Below are 21,179 nucleotides of genomic sequence, written 5' to 3'. Positions count from 1 at the left end.
CACCTGGTAACTCACCTCAGCCGCTGAAGCTGAGCACATTTCTCACAAAGCCTTTGGCAGAAGGAGTGCTGCATTTGTGGCTTGTACAGGCTCAGTCTGCAGGACACAAACACGGAACACAACTCAATGAGGAGCAGGAGAGCCCAGTGCAGCATCTGGTGACACAATTAGGGACAAAGCAGGGCTTTCTGAGCCCACCTGGGGCTCTCCTGCCATGTCCCATTTATGTCACAGTCCATGTAGAGAAACACAGCCCAGGACAAGGGCTGCCTGTTCCTCCAGCTGCACAAAAGGAAAGGACACTGATGCTGCTCTCTCTGCACACTCAAGCAGAAGCCAGCATCTCTTAAGAGTCCTCAAAGAGCTCCTGATTGCTGCCAGGAAGGCAGATGGATTTTTTAGCCTTGTTTAGGTCCAGCATGGGTGAAGGAGAGCAGCCCAAAGGACCATGCACATGCATAAGGATCCTTCCACATGTGAGGCACTCTGAGATTGAACCCAGGGAGCCTCAGACACTCTGAAGGTATTTTTCATGCCAAATTCAAAGCAAGCAGAAAATAATGAGAAATAGTTGCCTTCTCACCTGCTGATGACTGATTCTGTCTTCTCCAGGCAGTGTGGGAATCTTATGACTAATTGGAAGAGGGTTTTATCTTTACATATCCTGAAAAGTTAGAGATTAGAGAACAGCATAAATCCGTGAACTCCTGAGGGAAGAAAATACTGTTTTCCATAGGAAAAATGAGGAGGAATGAATGGGACAGGGCACATGAAAGCTAATTATCCATCTCTGAGGAGGTTTGTAATGTTTAAACTAGCTCCAAAACCAGCCTAAACCAGGCACCCTTTGTCCCAATGGCAACCAGGAACATTGTCTCCTTCCCATTAAACCTTCTGAGCTGTGAGACCACAAACCTTCTAAAGCACTTCTACCCACCAACAATTTGGGTTAAAATTAGTTCAAGTGGGCAAATGGATCACAAATACCCTGTGGACAGTGAATTAACACAGAAAAACCAGTGTTGGCTTCAATCTCATTCCCTTAAGAGTATCAGGCTAAAAGAAAATATCTGAAAGACACCAGAGGTGCCACTCACATGATCTCAGTGATGCTCCCAGAGGCCTGCAGAGCCAGCTCAAGCAGGTCCACAACTCTCTCTCTGCACACCCATGGCTCCTTTATGCTGCAAAGCAGAACACAGGCAGCCCTGCTTTATTCACACACTTGGATCCATCCCTGCCTCTCCAGCTCCACCCTCCAAATCCATGGAAAGGCTGCTTGGCTTAGCAGAGGAATGGCTGCATGGGACAGGGGCAGCCTGGGAGCAGGGAGAACAGCCCAGCTTCCCAGCAGAGAGGGGAGGATTTGCCAGCCAGGATGCTGTGGCAGCAGGAATGTGTCCCCAGGATGATCACCCTTCTCTGGGAGGCTGGCAGGGCTCTGCAGGGCCAGCACACCTTATGGCCAGAGCTCTACATGAGGCTCAGTGGGAGATAAAGCTTTATCTCCTTTGGCTCAAGGAGACAAAGCCAAACACCAATATCAGAGTCAGCCATGGGAGTTTCTCAGACGAGTGCTCCCCGCCTTTGGAAGAAGCACAGCTCACTTTTATTTTTAATGAAAGGAGATCTCAGAAGATCAGAGCAGTATCCACAAAATCACAATGACCCAGTACCTGATTTTCAGCAGCCCCAGATCCTTCCTCAGGGAATGCAGGAGTCTTTCTGCAGCTTGGACTGTCATGTTGTTGTTTGAGGACCTAGAACCAAAGCTCAGTGTAATGAACAGCTCACAAATGAGCCCCCCAACGGGTCCAAGAGCCATTAACTCACGTGTACTCTGTCAGACCAGTGCACCTCTCCAGGAGCAAGAACAACTTTTCCAAGTGCTCTGGCTGAAAGTTGCACTCTGCCAGTCTGAAAGGATGAGAAAGAACAGCATTAAATCATCACAAACAGTTCAAGCTTTCTGAGCTGGAAACAACAGGCAGCACAGCCTAACAGAGAAAGAAGGATAGCATAAAAACCTTAAACAACTTTAGGGTCTCCAAAAAAAGCAAAACTGTGGCAACATTCAAAAGCATCTGTTGAGATATTCTGATATATACCTGTGTACTCTAATGTCACTGCTCCTTGTAGGACCCTGTCCTGTGACTGAGGAACAGCTACAGGTGCCCAGGTGAGGAGCAGAGAGTGGGGAAGCACAGAGAGAAAGGGAGGTGGGATCCTCTGTGATGTGACAAAGCTCTTCTCACCAGGTGAGCCCAAGGAAATGTATCAGCTATTAGTGCAAAATATCACCATGCCACGAGCAAAAAGAGGTTTTGTCTGTCTTGTGCCTCAAAAAAGGACCCCACCCTTACCAAAGAAATCACCCCAAAAGGTCTGTAACATCACCTCAGAATCTTTCTTGGGTCATCTCCACTTGCTAGCTTGATGATCAAAGTTGCTTTGGAGCACAAACTGCACAGAGAAGACACAAGTGTAAGATTAAGATGGAGAATTACTACTTTTCCCAGTGTTCAGAATTTAACGATACCAAACTGCAGAAAATAATCCAGCAGTGCAGTGACAGGTTACCTGGCACAGCTCAGCCCTCCCTAAAATAAATCAGCCCAGGGAAATTCTTCAGTAAGGTCTCACACATGCTAAATTGGCAGCACTGGTGTTTGGAAAGGCAATCCTGACCTATCCTGCTTTTATTTTATTTATAAATAAAATAAATATATATTTTATTTATCCTGCTTATATTTTATAGCTTTTATTTGCCTCCTCTGCGCTCTCTGGGGAGAGGTACAACAGGAGATTTTAGAGTGGCCCAAAGATTCAGCAGCCACATCTAACTGCAGGAATGGATGGAAGTGACCTGGTTAAAAGTGGTTGAGGACAGAGCAGCTGGTCCCATAGACACAAACACTGATAAGGCCCCACAGATGAGCAGCACAGCCCAGTCTCATGCCTGGAATCTGTGAGAAAAGCACTTTGTGCCAGAGCAACAGGCCCAGAGCCCGTGGGAGATTTTTGCCTGAGAGGAAAGGAGATAAAATGCAAATCCAAGTAAAAGAACATGGGAAAATTGCTTTCTATTGCGTCTGAAATCTCAACATACCGAAGAGAACCTTAGAGAGCAATGCTGGCTCCTGCCTTGAAGAGGTTCATTAACAAATAAATACATGACAATAATTGTTGGTACAGCTGAATATCTGTGCCTATACACAAAAATAACCTGGCCCTGTGGAATGGTAATTCTGCTTGGCACTTATGTTGGGCCATTTGAAATGGACATAAACCAAAGCTTTAGGTAGTTGAAAACATGGTCCTCATCATTCTTACCTGAAGGCCACAAATTTTCAATAATTAAGAGGAAAACAAGCAAGGAAGATTCAGAAATTAATGAAGAAAAGCAGTCACCTGACTTGAACTTCAGTGGTGTTTCCAGATGTGACAAAGGCATTTATGAGATGTAGGACTCCATCCTGAGAAATCCCGTTATGGCTGAGACTGCACAGAAGGGAAGGAAGGATTTTCACGTGTCAGGAGTCAGGGCTGCCCCAGGCTCTTCAGGCAGAGAAGCAAAACTCAAATTGGCACCAGAGACAGAGCAGTTTGTGGGGTGCTGGGCCCCTTCAGCTTTGCTTGGTCACTGAACTCAGCAGTGCAAATGCAAACAGCAAATGCAATTTTCCTCTTGCACTACAGAAGCAGCAGCAGCTGGAACATTTACTGCCCCAGCAGAAAGGGAAGGGGAGAGGATGGGTAGGGCACAGCTCAGCTCACAGCACCTTGGGAATTGAGTTACTCAGAGAACACCCAGAAAAGTGATGAACTGAAAGCTCTGGGGACTGGGTCAACTTCTGTCACCCACCCTGTGGCATTCAGATTCTCTGAAAAATCCCTTCACCCAGGATTTTTCTCCTGGGAAGCTGAGAAGCCTCAGAGGAAAAGGAAAACAATTCTTATCTCATTTGCTTCTCCTGTGTTGTGCTCATATGGAATGTGTTTGGAGATTGTTTCATTGATTTTGTTCTGGTGTGAGCTGTTTTGGCTCAATGGCCGATCAGGGCCAAGCTGTGTCTGGAGAGAGTCACAAGTTCTCATTATTAGCTTTTTAGCATGCAGTAAGTATCTTTTCCATATTCCTTAGTATGTTTTAGTTTAGTATTCTTTAATATAATATAGTATCATAAAATAATAAATTAGGCTTCTGAGAGCATGGAGTCAGATTCATCATTCCTGCCTGCCACAGGGGTCCCTACAAATACAATCCCACCCCACTCTGGGCATTGCTATTTCCTGCTGACACTGATAAAAAGACTTTTGCTTATTTTCAGCCGGTTTTGGATCAGACCCTGAGTCACCACAGCCTGGTGCTCGTAGTTCAGCCAGAGCTTTGCTCTCAAGGCAGGAGAGGGCAAGAAGCACAAGCAGCAGCACCCTTGAGGATCACAGAACAGCCTCCTGCTCCTTGGGTTCACTGTGTGCTCTCTTACTTGAGGGAACAGGTACCAGGCACTCGATGCAAGCGGTCCAAGAGGCACCTCAGGCCTTCATCCCCCAGCTGATTCCTGGAGAGACTGAAAGGGAGAAAAGCAATGTGGGCAGCCAAAACTCAGCCTTGGAAACAGGTTGCCCCAAGAGGTGGGGGTTTCCCCATGCCTGGATATTCGAGGCCTGGTTGGCCAGGGTTCTGAGAGACCTGATGTAGCTGAAGATATCACTGCTCATGACAGGGAGTTAGACTAGATGGACTTTAAAGAGCCTTTCCAAAAAAAAAAAAAGAAAAAAAAAGAGAAAAATGTATTCTACGTTTACTTTAAACAGCAATGGTCCTTGGAGAAGCTTTGAAGAAAAAACTCCAATTTCCTGCACATAAATAGTAGCTTAGCCAAAAAGTCTGTTTAAAACAAATCACTGCCTTATGAAATTACCTCATGCATAAGCTCCAGAGCAAGCTCAAATGAAGAGCTCAGGTGAAGCAACAAATGCCTCCAAACAGTAAAGGAGTGAAATCCCAAAGCAGCTGTCCCTCAGCTCAAAAGGACCTGCATAATTGCTAATTGATTGTGTTCCTCAGCAGCCTGAATGAGCACACACACCCCTGCAGACAGGCTGGGACACTCCAGGCACTGCTGAACCCACAAACACAGCTCTTCCCCTGTGACTCTGCTCAAGACCATGGCAACACCCCAAACCTCACTCACTCTATTTCTGCCAGCCAGCCGTGCTGCTCCAGGATGCTGCAGAGCTCCTCCACCTGCCCTTCCCCAATGGCACAGCCTGTCAGCCTGTGGGAGACAGCAGGAGGGTTAAAGCATGGCCAGCAACCAGCTCAGCCTGAGCACTGCCCACCTGCACCTTCACATCAGTCTCTGTGCAGAATTCACATTTTTTGCCATCTCCTGGTGCTGGGACAGAGACACTTTACAGCTCCTGTGCAGGGGCACTCCAGGGCCATCCCTCATCACACAGATGCTCATGTGGAGGTTATCCCCCAGAATTTGAGGCACACATTTGGAAAATGCACTGATGAGGCCTCAATTCAGGTGCCCGTGCAGCAGAATTTGGTGCAACTCAAGATGATCATAAAGAAAAAAGGAGAAAAAGAAAAGCACTGACCTCTGCCATCTCAGTGCATCCAAATGGTTCTGAATTGCACCTAAGCAGATTAATTGAGCCCTAAAGCTTAGGGGCCTGAGCTCCTTGGCCACCAGCCCATGAATTCTCAGTACAGGAGGCAATCTGGCTCCCTGCACTGGTGCTTCAAACCCACCCACAGAGGATTCCAGCCAGTGCTCTGTGTCAGTACCTGCAGGATGTCCTTTGGCTCTGTGTGCTTGCTCCTAAATGCAGGAAGGCATTTTCACTTGACCTGAGGCAGACACAAAGGACAGTCCTTCAGCACTGATCTCCAAGGATGACAGGCTTTGTAGGGCTGTTATCTTTGGAGATCAGGGCTGGGCTCCAGAGCCCGAGTGCCTCACCTGACTTCCACAGCTCTGACCCGCTCACAGAGGTTGATGGAGTTGAGGAGTAGAACAGCACAACGTGGGGAAAAGGAGTTTTTCCTAATACTGTAAGGGAAGGGAAAGGAGAAACACTGAAATCAGCTTCTAAGAAGAGAGGCTCCCATACACACAGCCCAATTTTTCCATTTTGAGAACTTTCATTTTGAGACACAAAAGATTAGAGACGTCCCATTTCACTCAGGATGAGGGAGCAAGGACCTAAAGCTTTGAGCATTGGCACTCAGTGCTCCTTTACCTAAAGGAGAGGCTCCTTTAGTCCCCTTTGCCTAAAAAGGGAGCACAGACCAAGGGCTTACACGGAACCACTCCTCCTTTGGGGCTGCTGGACTAGAGACATCCCAAATGGAAGCAACCTTCCGACTGGGCAAACTCAGTCTCATGAGACCCTGCAGCTCCCCCATGCTACAAAATCGTGTAAAACATGGCCAAGCTCCTCCTGGGCTTTTAGTGAAGGGTCCTTTTCCCTGATAGGGCTTCCCTGGCCTGGATTCCAGCCTGAAAAAGAAGTTTAAAAAAAGCCTGGCCATGGCACTTGGTGCTATAGTCTGGTTGAGGTGTTAGGGAAAAGGTTGGACTCAATGAGATTTCTCAGAGGTTGGACTCAGAGATTTCTTCCAACCTCATTATTCTGTGATTCTGAATTGCCCTCTGCTAAATGTCATTAAAGTGCTGCTTTACTTCTAGAAACAAGAAAAGAATGGGTGTGAAAGCATTCTGCGTTTTGTTTGCCTTGCTTGTTAGTTTACAATTACTGATTAATGCTCTTAAGATCTGCTGTGGTGTTAACACTTTCCAAACCAACGTTTGAAAGCAGGGACCCCACACATTACCTCAGTAGTGTCAGATGACAGAAGAATGGCAGAAAGCTCAGTAATCTCTCAATGCTCTGGTCACTCAATGAATTTCCAGACAGACTGTAGAATATGGAAGGAAACAAAACCCAGGAGAAATTGTTTCAATCCCTAATTACTTCTGTAACATTTACATGGACATGCACACACAAATGGGCAAATTCTGTGAAAGGACATGTCCAGAAATGCCATGAGAATTGGGCAAGATTTAGTCCTTACAGCCTGATCTCTGTGTTTCTTTACATTCTACAGCCAATCAACATTCCAGTTTCAGAAGTGTTACTTTTCCATTACTGTATATCCACAAAATGATGCTACTGATGTCTTTCATGCAGGCAATAGGGGAATTATTTTTATTTGCTATTACTCAGTTTTTGTTCTGAACAACATTCTAATTTTCTTGGTGCCAAGCTCCTGCCTGGAGTCACCAGCCCTTGAGGAGCAGAGCTCATGGCTTGGTGGGCCAGGAGCTCTTGCTCTGGCTGTTCCACAAGCTGAGGTTTCGAGGAATAGATGACAACAAATGTTTCCAGACACAGGATTGAAGATCTTGAGAACACACGCATGTTCTGGGGCCTTTACACACTGATGTGGCAGCCTTAGGAGAGGCCAAGTTCTCTCTGAAGCAGGACAGTAGAAAGTCTGGGTTTAGTTAAGTATCTGGGTGAGGATGTGGTGAGAGGAGAGCTGGTGTACACCAGCTGCCACCCTGAACATCAAATCTGGGGTTTGAACAGCAAATCTGTGTCAGGGCTTAGGCAGACAGACAGACAGACTTACTGGATTTCTGTCAGCTGGGGACATCGAGCCAGTGTCTGGCACAGCCTGGTCACATCCTCCAGACCCACTCTGCACTCCCTGAGACTGAAGCAAACAAAGCACTCAGGAGCTGGATGTGCCCACAGGATGCCACCAGTCCCTGCATGCCCCAGAGCCTCACAACCCAGGACAAGGCCCATGGGGACCCTTTCACTTCCACTACACAGATTTTGCTACCCTTGGTCTGGGACTAAGAAATCAAAGCCTGGGACAAGCAGATGACTTCACCAGCCCTGAGCTGACTGGAGAGAGCCAGTCCACCAAAACACCAATACTCTGGGTATTCCTCCCAAGGAATACTTTGGGTATTGTGGCTCCCTCCCTAGAGCCACATCATTGGTGACTCAGTTGTCTCAGGAGACTGGAGAGCATCTTCCCCTGCTCAGCCCTGCCTGGGCTCTCCCAGAGGAAGGCTGGAATTGGTGCCTCCCCTGTCCTTCTCCAGGAAGGAAATCCTAGAAGCCTTTTTGGGTGACAACTGGCAGCTCTGCATGGGATGAATGTAGCACTCACACAGATCTCTCTCTCATTATTTATGGGTAGGAGCTTCCTGTGCTGGAAAGCAAGGCAAGCCCCTCAAACCAAGTAAAGATGCTATTATTACTATTAATTTTCCTCTCTGAGGAGACACAGCGGGAGGGATGGGTCAGTTCCACACACCACACTGCCCTAAAGACCCCCAGAACCACCTCTCCCCCAGTCCTGGTGCAAAGGGAAGCCAGGCTGCCATACCTGAAGCTTTGTCCTTTTCCTTCCTGCTTGGGGCGTGCCAGGGAGCCACTTCTCCATCTGCTGGCGCTGCTGAGGAAGGAACAGTTTAGCCCATGAGCTGTGCTGCTGTTCTGTAGCCAGCTCCCCATGAAGGGGCTGAGGTGGTGGCAGTGGCCTCCTGTTGCAATCTACCTTCTCTCACCACCTGCCAGAATGAGGTTCAGCCCATCCCCAGAAGAAAAAGAGCTTTATTGGCCCTTTTCCAGCCTCCAGAGAGTTGTGCAGCCCCTCAGCACTTGGCATGTGCTGCGTCCTGGCCAGCAGGGAGGTGACTGAGCCTGTCTCAGCAGTGGGTGCTGCTGGCTGCTCCATTGTCACACACATCCCTTATGAAAAATCCTTTCTTTAGGATTTTTCCTCCTGAGAAGCTGAGAGGCCTCATGAACAAAACAAACATTGATTATTTGCTGCTGTGGAATGCAACAGGTGCATCTGTGATTGGCCCATGTTGGATGTTTGTAATTAATGGCCAGTCACAGCCCAGCTGGCTCAGACAGAGAGCCGAGCCACAAACCTTTGTTATCATTCCTTTCTAGACTATTCTTTGCCAGCCTTCTGATGAAACATTTTCTTCTATTCTTTTAGCGTAGTTTTAATGTAATATACGTCATAAAATAATAAATCAAGCCTTCTGAAACACGGAGTCAGATCCTCATCTCTTCCCCAATCCGAAAACCCCTGTGAACACGGTCACACTCCATGCCCTCCATCAGCCATGGAACAACTTCCCCCAGCCTGGCTGGAGTTTGGCTCTTCATAACACACCTCAGGGACCCACATGGCCCCTGCTGTTTAGAACCTGACAAGGAGTTTAAAACACTTATGTGAGTGGGTATGATTTTACCTGACTCTTTCCCAAAAGGTCAGATGAACCACCTGGGGGTGTCCCAAGCTGTAACCAGAAAAGAACATCATCAGCATGGAGTTTGGCAACACAAGTTCCTGTGTCATCCCTAAAAACCCACAGCTTGAGGTTTTAAATAGCAAAATAATATAAAAAAGTACTCCTGGCCATACCTGAGGCTCATTGTTCTAATGTGTTCCAGTGTAGTTAATGATTGAGCTAAGAAAAACACAGAGCTAAGGGAGATCCGGTTGTTGTCAAACCTGCAAGAAGAAAAGATAAAACCACCTGCTGCAAGCAAAACTGATAAAAAATATCCCCACAGCACATCTGCTGCACAGATCCTTGTGCAGCACACCCTCTGTCAGTGTTTCCTGCTGCAGCTCTGCAGACACAACTCACTTCCATACATTTCAACTTCATCCTCACTTTTAGAGTTCAGAGAATGACAAAATAGTCAAGGCTGGAATGGGTGTCTAGAGCTGATCTGGTGAAACTCTCCTGCTCAGGAGGGTGAGCATGGAGGAGACAGCTCAGGACATTGAACAGCTGGGTTTTTATCACCTCCAAAGACAGCAAATTCACATTCTCTCAGAGCAACTTGTTCTAATGAGATTGCCCGTAACTGGAACATTCTTGGTTCAATTAACCAAACAGGAACAATAAATATTTCTTTCAACAGTGCAGGATGGTGCCATTCTCCTTCAGCCTGCACAGAGCACTTGCAGTGGGAGTGCAGGTGAAATGCCCAGATAAACAAACACCAGCCAGCACTGCAGGAGAATTCAGACTCCACCACTGAAGCTGGGTCTCCCCAGCATTTCCCTTCCTTCCAAGCTGTTCCCCTCAGGAGAGCAAGGGCTGCTCCCCCTCCCAGTGAGGGGAAATTCAGTGAGCTGCTGAAGACCTCAGGCAGTTTCAGACACAGGTACCTGACATGAAACCACCTGTCCCCTTCATGGGGGAATGAGCACAGAGCCTCTGGGGCACTGATCTCAGCCAAGCTTCAAATGGACTCAAATGCTCTGGGCTGGAGGTGGGGACAGAGCAGACAGCACAGTGCCCAACACACAATGTCCTGCACCGATTGTGAAGGGCCTTCCCAAATGTGCTTCCACAAACAATCCACAAAACCCAGCCCATGCATAAGGAAAAACCAGGAGCTACTCACTTGAGAGAACATAGCATTTTCAGTTTTGGGAGGCACTGAAACAGCTGCAAAAGTCCCTCATCTCCCAGAAAATTCCCAGATAGGCTAGGATTTAAAGAAAAGCATTTAATTTTCCCAGGAAAAAACACCCACAGGCACCATCAGCTCTGTTATCTGCATGCACAGCCACACCTCCCACCAGGCTGTGCCTCTACCCCACTTTGTCTACAACACTAAGGGGCATTTTCTGAGCATTCCAAATAAATGCAGGAAAACACCAGGGGAGCTGAGGAGGACTCACTCCAGCTCAGAGATGTGGCCACATTCCTTCAGGACTGCACACACATTCTTCAGGTCACTGCCTTGAAGATTACAGTCTGTCAGTCTGTGGGGAAAAAAAAGAAATCAATCATCCAGGCCTGCAGGATTTCAAATAAAGGTGGTAAACCTCACTCCTCTGAAAATCAGAGAATCAGTGAAGAGATAATAATGAAATTTAAAAATGCCTTGATGCTTAGCAGCTCCCACAGGGTGTCCAGGTGATGCCACCCCTGCCTGGCACTGCAGGTCCTGTGTCCTTGGTAAGGCACAGGGTGGCACCAGGTCCCAGCCCCTTGCCAGGGGCTCCAGCATTCCCTCCATCCAGGACAGACCCTGCAGCTCCCCTGGCAGCTGGAGAGTCCCAAGTCTCTTGTGATTCTCCTCTTAGAGATGTGAATTACATCTCTAAGATGTTACACTGGCAACAGGACCTAGAGATGGGACACAATGAAAACTGGCCATGGTACCTGATTTTTTGGGAGGTGGGTGGTCTCTGGCTTTCCTCTCCATGTTGTTGGCCATCAGTAGAGAACACAGGCTCTTCCCTAAGTGAGCACAAAAGCAGACAAAGGTGAAACTCTTCTGCTTTAACATTTTGGCAGATCCCTGAGGCCACCGTGGCTCCAGCCTGTATCTTGCCAATTGCAAGCTCTCCTTTTCTACCCAAATATCTGAGCATACAGACAACTGGAGAGATGGGGAAAGAGATATTTCTGTCTAAGTTTTATGGAGAATTCAGCTTTTTCTGAATTTAGCTGAATTTTGCTGAATTTAGCTTTTGCTTAAATAAGTTTTGTGAAGAGCCTGTACAAAAATCTGACTATTCATAATTAAATGGAACTGTCTATGACTAACTAAACTGTAACCAAAAGCTACAATTATAAACAGTGAAACTATAACTAAATCTGACTATTCATGACTAAATGGAACATGCAAAAGCTAAAATATCAGAGTTTGAAATGCCACCTGGTGCCGTAAAGGAGCCCACAGATTGCCTGTCTCGGGCTGTCACTCTCTCTCAAGCACAACCACTGGCCTATGCCTGCAAGGGTGCTGCTGTTTCTCTCTGGCTAAAAGGTGGAATGTAATTATTCCATGGGAAATGCTGTTTTACTGTGAGCTCAGTCCACAGAGGACAAGGGTATAGTGAACCTGAAATTCCAGGAGCAACAGGAAACCATTTCTTGGTCAAAATCTTGGGGCTGAGCTGTTTTAACCATAATTTTCTGAGGGGAAAAATTAAACTCCAGACATGATTTAGGAGTACCCTGATCCAGAATGCAGAGTGTTCTGAACTCAGGGATCTGTGAATCTTTTCAGAATTTGGTGTGGCATTCTCTGGTTTTTGTACCCTCACAATTATCAGCTAGCACAGCATTGAGCCTGCTCTGCTCAGGGTGCTGTGGGATGAAATGTGCTGCTCTAGAGGCAGAAAACACTACAGAAGGCAGTGACAACTTTTCAAGGGGCTGAGAAAGCCAGGAGACAGCTCCACATTTAGATCTGGGGGTGGGGTGGGAGACAGGAACTGCTGTGGAGTGTTGTGTTACCCTTGGTACCTACACAGGATGCCAGAACCAAACAGGATGCTGAGATAATGCCATTTGTGCACACACAGCCTACCTAGGAGGAAGGGAAGCAAACTCCCTGTGTTCTCTGAACCTCAGCACTGCAGTATCACGAGAAAGGCTGTGAGGAAGAGAAGTAATCAGTCAATGTCATGGTTTGGTTATTTACAGGACTTCTTGTTTGGTTTTGTTCTGCAAAACTCTGGTGACACCAATCATTTGTGCTTACAACACTCCCAAAGCAAGAAAAAACAATCCCCATCAGTTTTAAACTCTGTTTGGATCAAATTGTGCAGTATCTGATGGTCCAATTTCTCTGAATCACTAGACAAAGCACACACAAAACTGCTGCATTTGAATGTGTTTTCAAGTGAAAGTAACAGAGGAGAAAGAACTTCAGTGCTGCTCCAGGAGGTGCCAGCAGTTCTCACACTCTGCAGAGATCCTGTCCCCAAGACTTCCCAATGCACAGAGCAGGGAAGCCTTTTAAAACACCCCATGCACTAAAGGACAGAGAGTTTTGCAAGCACCCAAATTGTGGCTGATGGCCTGTTGTCATCTTATTGTCATCAATTCCAAACCTCCTCAGTGGCTTCTCATGGACAGCTCCTCACAGCACTAACTCCCTCTTCTCAGCACACCCAACAAACCCCAGCTCCCCTCCAGGTGCTCACCCACTCTTTTATTGCACTCATCCTTATGAGACACAGCTGTGGCTGTTCAGGGCAGCCCTGTTCCTAATCCTTGGTAATTGGTACAGCTGCAACTCCTCAGGGGTGAGATTGCCTTCTGCACTGTCTCTGTTCCCTTATCCCCCCACCATGGCCCTGCAATCAGCTCCCAGCAATGCCACCAAGGGTCAGTGACCACCTTGGGACAGGCTCTGCACCCACCCCACGCCCGAGGTGACCCCACAAAACCCTCAGAATGCAACTCCAGGCTGGGGATTAACCCCAGGCGTGGCTCCAGAGCCACGTACCTGACCTGCAGCTCCATCACCTCCTGGCAGGAGAGTGCTGACTGCAGCAGGCTGCACAGTCCACTGACAGAGAGGCGGTTCTGGCTGAGACTGGGAAAGAAAAAGGCAATTAGCTGGGCCCTGAAATCCCACAGGATGGCCTGTGGAGCAGCCACCAGTGCTCTGCATGCTTGGAACCATTTCCCTTCAGAAGAGGGAGGTTGGTTTTGTGCAAGGCAACACTTACTTCAGCTGCTTTGAGATTGATATAGAGGGGAGGCTTTTCAGCAGACAACTGCAGCCTTCATCTCCAAGCTTGTTGCCTGATAAACTGAAGCATTTTCCAGTTAGTGGGGACTGACTGGAACAGTAAAAACAAAGCCCTCAAAACCTGCTTGCTTTCCCTTTCCTATAATGTTTTTTTGCCTGCACTGTTCTGTCTCAGATCAGTCTTCCCTGCTTATTTCTGCATCAACCAACTTCAGACAAAAAGTTTTAGCCCTTAGGCAACGTAATTCATGTTTTAGACCCAAACCATCTTGCTTTAGAAAAATCTATGCTCTTTAAGGCCCTTTCCAACCCAAACTGGCCTGTGATCCTGTGATCCCTGCAATCCCTGCTCCCACATCCCCTGCCTACAGGCACTGAACAGGAGGGAAAGGAGGCACTCACTCCACTTCAGAGAGACAGGGACAGCTCTGGAGAATGTCCACAATCGTCCCGGCATGCTGGGAGAGCAGCCTGTGGTCCTGCAAGCTGTGAACAGGAAGGCTTGGTGAGCACTGAGGGCATGGGGGTGCCCCTGGCTGGGCTGGACAGGGTTTCTAGTGTCATCTTTATTTACTGATTCAGGTTTATTTCAAGCTTTTCCACATGTGGAAATATTCTCTGTCCTTAAGGATGAACACATCTGCTTCTTTGGCCCTTCTATAGTACCTGCCATCTGCAAACCACATGCACCAGCAGGACTCTATGTGTCTACTCTTACCATAAATTCACATGTCTAGCTGGAATTAGGTGTTCTTTATTCTCTTCCAACTTCAAATCCAGAGATCTGCAAACAAGCAAAATATTTTGGCTTTTAATGGGCTTTCATGAACTATCTGACAGCTTGGGTCCCAGTTAATATTTCCCAGCAGAAACCACCAGGTCTGTGTTCTGTGTCTTTTTTTGCAATAGAACCATGGCACCTGAAGCTTACCCAGGCTCCAAGGAGATGCTTTTGTGGGGCTGGCTGTGGGGTGTGTGTGCAAACCCAGCCATTTCTGGGTACATTTCCCATTGCTCAGGCAGCTGCAGGGGCAGTGGGCACCAGCTGTGCTGTTATTGTGGTTTATGGTGACACTTCAATCAGCACAACCCAACACAGCATAACCACAGTGCAGTGTCTCACCTCTGAGCTCTCCCAGACGTGCCAGAAAAATGAATAACCATGGTGTCCCCCCTGAAAAAGAGATCTAGGTCAGTATCAGGTCACACACTGAAAAAGACCGGGCCAGGATTTTTTTTTTTTGCAGTTTGTTGGAAAGAGATTCAGTAGAAACTCCCTTCCAGCAAGAAAATTAAGAAAAAGCCATATGCAATTTGAGTTACACCAGGGATTACTTTGGCCTGTTAACCTTAGAACATAAGACAACCACAAGAGCCAGGATGATTTAAAAAAATCTACCCTTTGTCATCCCAGACACATGAAAATCCCAATTTAATTTAAAGGAATGCACACATTCCTTAGAGCTAAATTCACACATTTTCACTGAACTTAGCTGACTCATAGCAAATGTATGCTAGTTAGTAAAGAATTTCCTTTCTGATATATTGCAGAGCTTAGAAGCAAATTTAAATTCTGTTATACAAGAAGAAATATCACACCCTGCAAATGGTTTTATAGACCAAGGATAAAAAAAACTTATTAAAAATACAAAGAGGAAGTACATGGTATGAGGAATTCACATTTTGTTTCCAATAGAAAAGAAAAAAAGGAGTCAAACTGATTTTTGTTCACCTCAATTAGCTATTAATTAAGCTGAAAAAGTGTCCATTTAAAGTCAGCATCTAAAGAGACAACCTGCTTGCTTTTGTAAGAGCTCCCATTATTGATACCTGGCACAGAGTTCAGTGACATTTTGACACACGATGCCTTCCTTTGCCAGACTGAGAACAGCATTCAAGGAAAGATGGTTGTTGCTCAGGCTGTGAACATGAGGAAAAATAGAAGCTCAGCTGCTGGATGTTCTTTTGTTACACAAATGCCCTGTGCTCTGTCCCCAAACATCCTGAAACACACTATCTTTTAATAAGGGTATTTCTGAAAAACTTCTGAAATTTCCATCTAGGACTCAACAAAAGCATTATCAGATTTTTATCAGTTCTTTCTCTGCAAGCTGTAGCTCCCACAAATTTAGACTCAGAGATAACTCTTCCATGTGCAGCAGAATGATCACTAACCAGTTTTGGGTTAGTTAGTGGAGGTAGTTCACACCTTCATGACTGCACCACTGATCCACAGTGCAGTTCAACTCCCACTACAACAAATCCAATTTAATTACGGCTTGTTAAAGCAGGGAGGCCTGAACACAATCCTCCAGCCTCTGAGGGTTTATTCTTTAATTGCACATTTGTTCTGTTTCATTACTTGTTGGACCTCATTAGATGTGAAACACCTCTCTGCCAGCTCTGGATGGCCACAGGCTCCTTTAGAAGGAGCAGCACAGGAGAAAAAGGCTGTGGAAAGGCTGGGAAGACTCTGATGGAGCCATCCTCCCTAAATCAGAGAGAGATATCTCAACCTGAACCTCACCAAGGGGAACAGAAGAGGGAAAGTCAAGCTGGGCACTGAGCTGAGCACATGCACTGTAATTCCTGCAGAGGTGTCAGTGGTGCCAGGATGTCACAGACATCTTTTATAAAAAATCTTTACTTTAGGATTTTTCCTCTTGAGAAGCTGAGAAGCCTCAGGAACAAAATGTAAACAATGATTATCTGCTGCTGTGGAATGCAACAGGTGGATCTGTGATTGGTCTCATAGAGTTGTTTCTGGTTAATGGCCAATCACAGTGATCTGGCTTGGACTCTGTCTGAGCCACGAGCCTTTGTTATCATTCTTTCGTATTCTATTCTTAGCTAGCCTTCTGATGAAATTCTTTCTTCTATTCTTTGAATATAATGTAATGTAATATATATAATAAAATGTAATATATATAATAAAATGTAATGTAATATATATAATGTAATATATATAATAAAATAATAAATCAAGCCTTTTGAAACATGGAGTCAGATCCTCATCTCTCCCCTCATCCTAAGACCCCTGTGAACACCCCCACACCAGGACTCCCTTGGGATGATTTTAAAAGAATTAGAAAAGAACTGTGAGGCTGAGCCTGCCTCAAACTGAGCCCAGCACAGCCCTGCTGGCAGTGAAATGTTTGTGCCTCAGCTTGGTGCCCCACATCTCTGTGCAATGCCTGGCTTCACAGTAGCCAAGGTTTAAGCCTTTTTTACTCACTCTACTTTCTTCAGCTTTTCCATTTTGGAAAACAGGTCCATCACCCTCTTCCCTTCTGGATCCCGGATCCGGTTGCCCTGCAAGCTGTACAGGATTCACCCTCATTAGTAGCCCAAGGAAGGGATGGTGGATTTATGGTCATTGCCACAAGACACTCACTTTATTTCCTCAAGCTGGAGGCACTGGGATGCAGCCTGGACCAGGTTAGTCATCCCCTCAGCTGTGATGCACCCGCCTGTCAGCCTGGAAAGGGAAAGAATCACTCAAACCAAGCAGAGGGAGGACTGGAATCCCCTGCAGCACATGGCAAGCCTGTCTCAGACCCCTGCCTGCCCCATGTGTCCCCCATACAGACACAGAGGCAGCAGCCTGGCTCTGCCACCTGAACCAGCTTCATACTCCTTTTCCAGCAGGGTGACACGACTCTGCCCTTGGTGCCAGCATAAAGCCAGAGCCACATGTGTCTGTGCTGCTCTGTGTGACACTGTCACCCTCACCCTGCACAGAACAGACCAGCCTGGGGTGAGCCAAAGTCATTGAGCAGAGGACACACTCAGGAAGAAGAGGTGCTAGAAGCAAAGACTTACTCCAGTTTCTTCAGGCTCCCCATTCCTTGTAAGCCCTTTGAAAGAGCAGCAGCAAAGTCATCACCACATCTCCTGCTACGAAAGCTAAAATGTGAAGAAAAGGGGAAAAAGGCAAACACACCAAAAGCTGATATTCTCATTCGCTTGCAGGAGTCACCCTTCCTTCGTATTGAAAAAAATGTCTACTATCTTCCCTCTTATCTACTGCATTAACTACCCTGCTGTTCACCTTAATCAAAATGGAAAAACAAATAAAAATATAGCCAGAATGGTTTTATCACCTTATTATCCTTCAATCACTCATAAATTCATTATTTCATACATTTCTGCAGTACTGAAGTGATGCTGCTCTGATCAAATTTTCTCACATCATCTCTGTCTCTGTCCTAGAACAACCTTGAGGTTTGACCTCCCAATCCCTTCTCCCCTCCCATCAACCCACAGCACTCACTGTGTTTACCTCAAGTGTTCCACATTTTTACAGCCAGCCAGAACCTCCAAACATTCAGTGTCCACCAGACATCCTGCAAAATCCAAACAAATCAAATCCTGGCCCGAGTTTATGACAAAAACCAATGCCGACATGTCCAGCGTTGTCAGTCTGAAGTTTTTAAACTCATACTTGAAATTCAGCAGGCTCCCAATGTGCTGGGCTACCTCGAGGTTTTGGGTTTCAAAGGTGCAGTGGCAGAGCTCAAGGACCTTAGGCCCTGACAGATGAGTGGCTGCCAGTTTCTTGAGAGACTCCAGGATCACATCCTGCTTTTCCTGCACCCAAGCTTCATCTTGCTCTGCCAGCAGCATGAGGAATGTCCTGCATTCTCTTGATGACAAACCCGAGAGAAATATGTGAAAACTCTCCATAAATTCGGTCTTTGTCTCATTCTTTAAAGTCCACTTTGACTTCAAGAAGAACTTCTTCTTCAGGTAGTTCTTGTCCACCCTCCTGCTCACCATGAGACACAGTGCTGCAAAAAACTCCTGCAAGCTCAAGTGCACAAAGGCATAGCCAGCCTCTGGGCAGGTGCCACTCGTCTTCACCTCAAAGACAGTCAGCAACCCATGCAAGGAAGCAAATTCCTTCACGTCCTCAGGAATGTCGTGGACATAAAATACAAGTTTCTTCTCTTCCAGGCCTCTCAGTGCAAGGTCAAGCAGACCCAAAATGGCCTTTTTGTTACAGTTCACCTGAGTCTCCTCATCACCTGCACACTCTCCTTGCTGCTTGTTCAGGAAGATGAGAAACATTTTGATATAAAACTGTGTCATGGTCTGAGGAAGCTCCACGCTCATCTGGTGTTTAAGGAACAGATACTCCAAGCAGATGCACACAATGTTACACAGGGCAGGGATGAGGCACATGCTGAGGAGTTTGGTGCTGCTCTTCACGTGAGCAATAGCTCGTTCTCGGAATGAATGCTGACAGAAATAGTGGCTGACATATTCCTCAACCTTCTTATGGTCAAATCCCCCAATTTCTGCCAACACACTTACTGTGCATAACAGGAAGTCAGGCAGCCTCTTGGGGCGGCTGGTGACCAGCACTGTGCATCCAGGCAGGAGGCTCCCGTGGCAGAGCTCTGCAAAGAGCTGGGATATGGACAGAGGGGAGGTCAGAGCTGGGCCTCTCTTAGAGGAGGACGACACGTCCATGTTGGCTGCAAACTCATCCAGCCCATCAAAGATGATCAGAGTCTGCTGGGCGTTCTCCAGCAGGCCCTGGAACACGGCGTCAGGGCTGTCCTCCGGCTGAAGGAACATGTCAAACAAAAGCTCCTTCAGGGTCAATTTCCTCTTTAACAAATTCAGCTGCCGAAACTCAAACAGGAAAGTGAAGAGAAACTGAGGTAGGACACCTTCTGCCCATTTCTGGCAAATCCTGTGCATTAGCCTGGTCTTGCCTATCCCTGGTTTCCCAAACAAAAAGATCACCTTGGTCGTGTGCGACGGGGCCTCGCTGCAGAGCAGGTCTGACACTTTCACAGCTGTGTCTGCACATTCCTCTGCCTCAGCAGCACCTGCCAGGCCCTCCTGGGCTTTCTCTGTTCTCTCTTTAAAGCGAGGGGCTTTGCTCTGGTGAATGACAACGTTGACAAAGGTTTGGTTGAAAGGCAGGGGCTGTGTTTGCTCCTGTGCTTCTGCTGCTCTCCTGCTTCCGTACCTCTGGCGGATGGAACTGATGAGGAGATGCCTGTAGTTCACACATGCATCTAAGAGAGAAGACAACAGAGAGGGTATGAGGGTGAAAACTTAATTTTGAGTCTCTACAGATCCAAAATACTACCACTCACAGACAGAGAAACAATGGCCCTGATCAGAGGTTGCTGGGTAGAAATGACAAATTTTGAACTCCTGAAAATAACACATAACTCCTCCTAATTTTTCACAGGGGCCAAAGAAGAACAACATTCAGGAAAAAGATGAGACAGCTTTATATGAAAACTGAATCTTATTATCTCTAAGATGATAATTAGGTATCTGTGTATTATGCATATTATTCCCTGTTCACCAGCTCCCTCTTCACCCATGTTGGCCTCCTAAAGCTGGAAGTTGATTTCCTGGGTGTTTCTGCAGGGATGTTAAATAGGTCCTTTCCTCAGAGAGAAGCCCAGCACAGCTTCTGGAATATCCACATACCCAGCCTTCGCCGTTTGGCATCTTTGTCACTCCCAGAGCTGCTGCAAGGGCAAGGGCGAGCGGAGCCTGGAAATGGAAAGGTCAGAACCACGTCAAAAGAGTATTTTGAATGGCAGCATGTTAAACTGGGCAAGACTCTCCAGCAAAGCATCTGGGGAGCTGGAGAGGAAAAACTGGACAGACAAAACTATTTGTAAACTCAGGCTGAGATTACAGAATTGCTTCTTCTGAGATGGGCCACAAACACCTGGCTGGTGAGATTTTGCTGGGTGGGTGAGGCTCCGTTCCTTGATTTGAACAGAGGAACTGCTTTGATATCCTGGGGACCATGGCTGGGAATATCTGTGCCTGGGGAATGCAGGGCCCACAGATTCCCAGGGCTGTTTATAGTGGTTCATTTCCTGTTTTTTTATGATGGTCTGTCAGATGGAAAGAATGGACAGAGCTGAAGGAGGCACATGTCTTCCTTGACTGGTCTTAGTAACTTTCAGCACAATTTTCAAATTTCCATTCCACCAGCAACTGGTGAGACGCACTCACTAGGACAGACAGCAGCTGGCAGCAGTCTGAATGCAGAACAAAGGTCACTTTTTTCTGCTCTTTTTCAACATCTTAGACCTGCATATGACAGACAGGACATTCACGTGACATCTGCAGTGCTGTGACTCAGAAGTCTCTGAGCATAAAGTAAAGGTAAAAGTGTCTCTCCATGACCTGCACCAGCTGGGAAACTCTCAGATCCAAATGCACCCTGAAGAAAACCCTATTATCTGTTCCCCTAAACTCCTATTTTGACAACTCTGGAGTGGTTTTTGCTTGATCAACACCTGGATAGTTTTTCTACTCTTCCTTTAAAAGGCAAACCAACTTCTTCCACCTCCCAATGAGCTGACCACAGTATAAGTGCAAAAATCATGGGTTTTGTACAGTGGGTGGGAGATTCCTGCAGAGAAACTAAAAGGAGTGAATTCCTTAGCAGGGAACTCTGAGGCAACTCTGAAATTCAGGGAGAGGAAACAAAACGAGGGGAGGTTCACATGCAAAGCACCAAGAACAGAACAATGAAATGCCAAATTGCAGTGACTTCTCCACACCTTGCAAGTGCTGAGGGTCAACACCTGGGACATTTGGACATTTGGAGC

At 46.8% G+C, this 21,179-nt stretch overlaps 1 protein-coding gene across 3 annotated transcripts in view; it reads right to left on the bottom strand.

Annotated features, from left to right (window-relative positions):
* Window positions 1-21,179, bottom strand: part of NLRC5 (NLR family CARD domain containing 5) — a 35,985-nt gene that overhangs the window by 9,198 nt on the left and 5,608 nt on the right. For 2 of the 3 annotated variants that reach the window (XM_074550858.1, XM_026795255.2), the window contains exons 5-35: window positions 20,038-20,103; window positions 17,861-19,610; window positions 17,401-17,484; window positions 16,973-17,056; window positions 16,814-16,897; window positions 15,409-15,498; window positions 14,702-14,752; window positions 14,297-14,362; window positions 13,981-14,064; window positions 13,556-13,639; window positions 13,330-13,419; window positions 12,406-12,471; window positions 11,250-11,327; window positions 10,763-10,846; window positions 10,483-10,566; window positions 9,485-9,574; window positions 9,312-9,359; window positions 8,429-8,497; window positions 7,658-7,741; window positions 6,857-6,940; window positions 5,982-6,071; window positions 5,807-5,869; window positions 5,202-5,285; window positions 4,491-4,574; window positions 3,412-3,501; window positions 2,398-2,463; window positions 1,834-1,917; window positions 1,677-1,760; window positions 1,098-1,184; window positions 584-664; window positions 16-96 (exon numbers count right to left, since the gene is read on the bottom strand). In XM_074550858.1, the coding sequence (XP_074406959.1) occupies window positions 16-96; window positions 584-664; window positions 1,098-1,184; window positions 1,677-1,760; window positions 1,834-1,917; window positions 2,398-2,463; window positions 3,412-3,501; window positions 4,491-4,574; window positions 5,202-5,285; window positions 5,807-5,869; window positions 5,982-6,071; window positions 6,857-6,940; window positions 7,658-7,741; window positions 8,429-8,497; window positions 9,312-9,359; window positions 9,485-9,574; window positions 10,483-10,566; window positions 10,763-10,846; window positions 11,250-11,327; window positions 12,406-12,471; window positions 13,330-13,419; window positions 13,556-13,639; window positions 13,981-14,064; window positions 14,297-14,362; window positions 14,702-14,752; window positions 15,409-15,498; window positions 16,814-16,897; window positions 16,973-17,056; window positions 17,401-17,484; window positions 17,861-19,610; window positions 20,038-20,103 (4,114 nt within the window). The remainder of the gene's footprint in view (window positions 1-15; window positions 97-583; window positions 665-1,097; window positions 1,185-1,676; window positions 1,761-1,833; window positions 1,918-2,397; window positions 2,464-3,411; window positions 3,502-4,490; window positions 4,575-5,201; window positions 5,286-5,806; window positions 5,870-5,981; window positions 6,072-6,856; window positions 6,941-7,657; window positions 7,742-8,428; window positions 8,498-9,311; window positions 9,360-9,484; window positions 9,575-10,482; window positions 10,567-10,762; window positions 10,847-11,249; window positions 11,328-12,405; window positions 12,472-13,329; window positions 13,420-13,555; window positions 13,640-13,980; window positions 14,065-14,296; window positions 14,363-14,701; window positions 14,753-15,408; window positions 15,499-16,813; window positions 16,898-16,972; window positions 17,057-17,400; window positions 17,485-17,860; window positions 19,611-20,037; window positions 20,104-21,179) is intronic. The other variant, XM_014269079.3, reaches the window with a different exon arrangement.

The sequence above is a fragment of the Zonotrichia albicollis genome, chromosome 13 (genome assembly GCF_047830755.1).
Source record: "Zonotrichia albicollis isolate bZonAlb1 chromosome 13, bZonAlb1.hap1, whole genome shotgun sequence".
Classification (NCBI taxonomy): Eukaryota; Metazoa; Chordata; class Aves; order Passeriformes; family Passerellidae; genus Zonotrichia; species Zonotrichia albicollis.
This window is presented reverse-complemented; position numbering and strand designations above follow the sequence as displayed.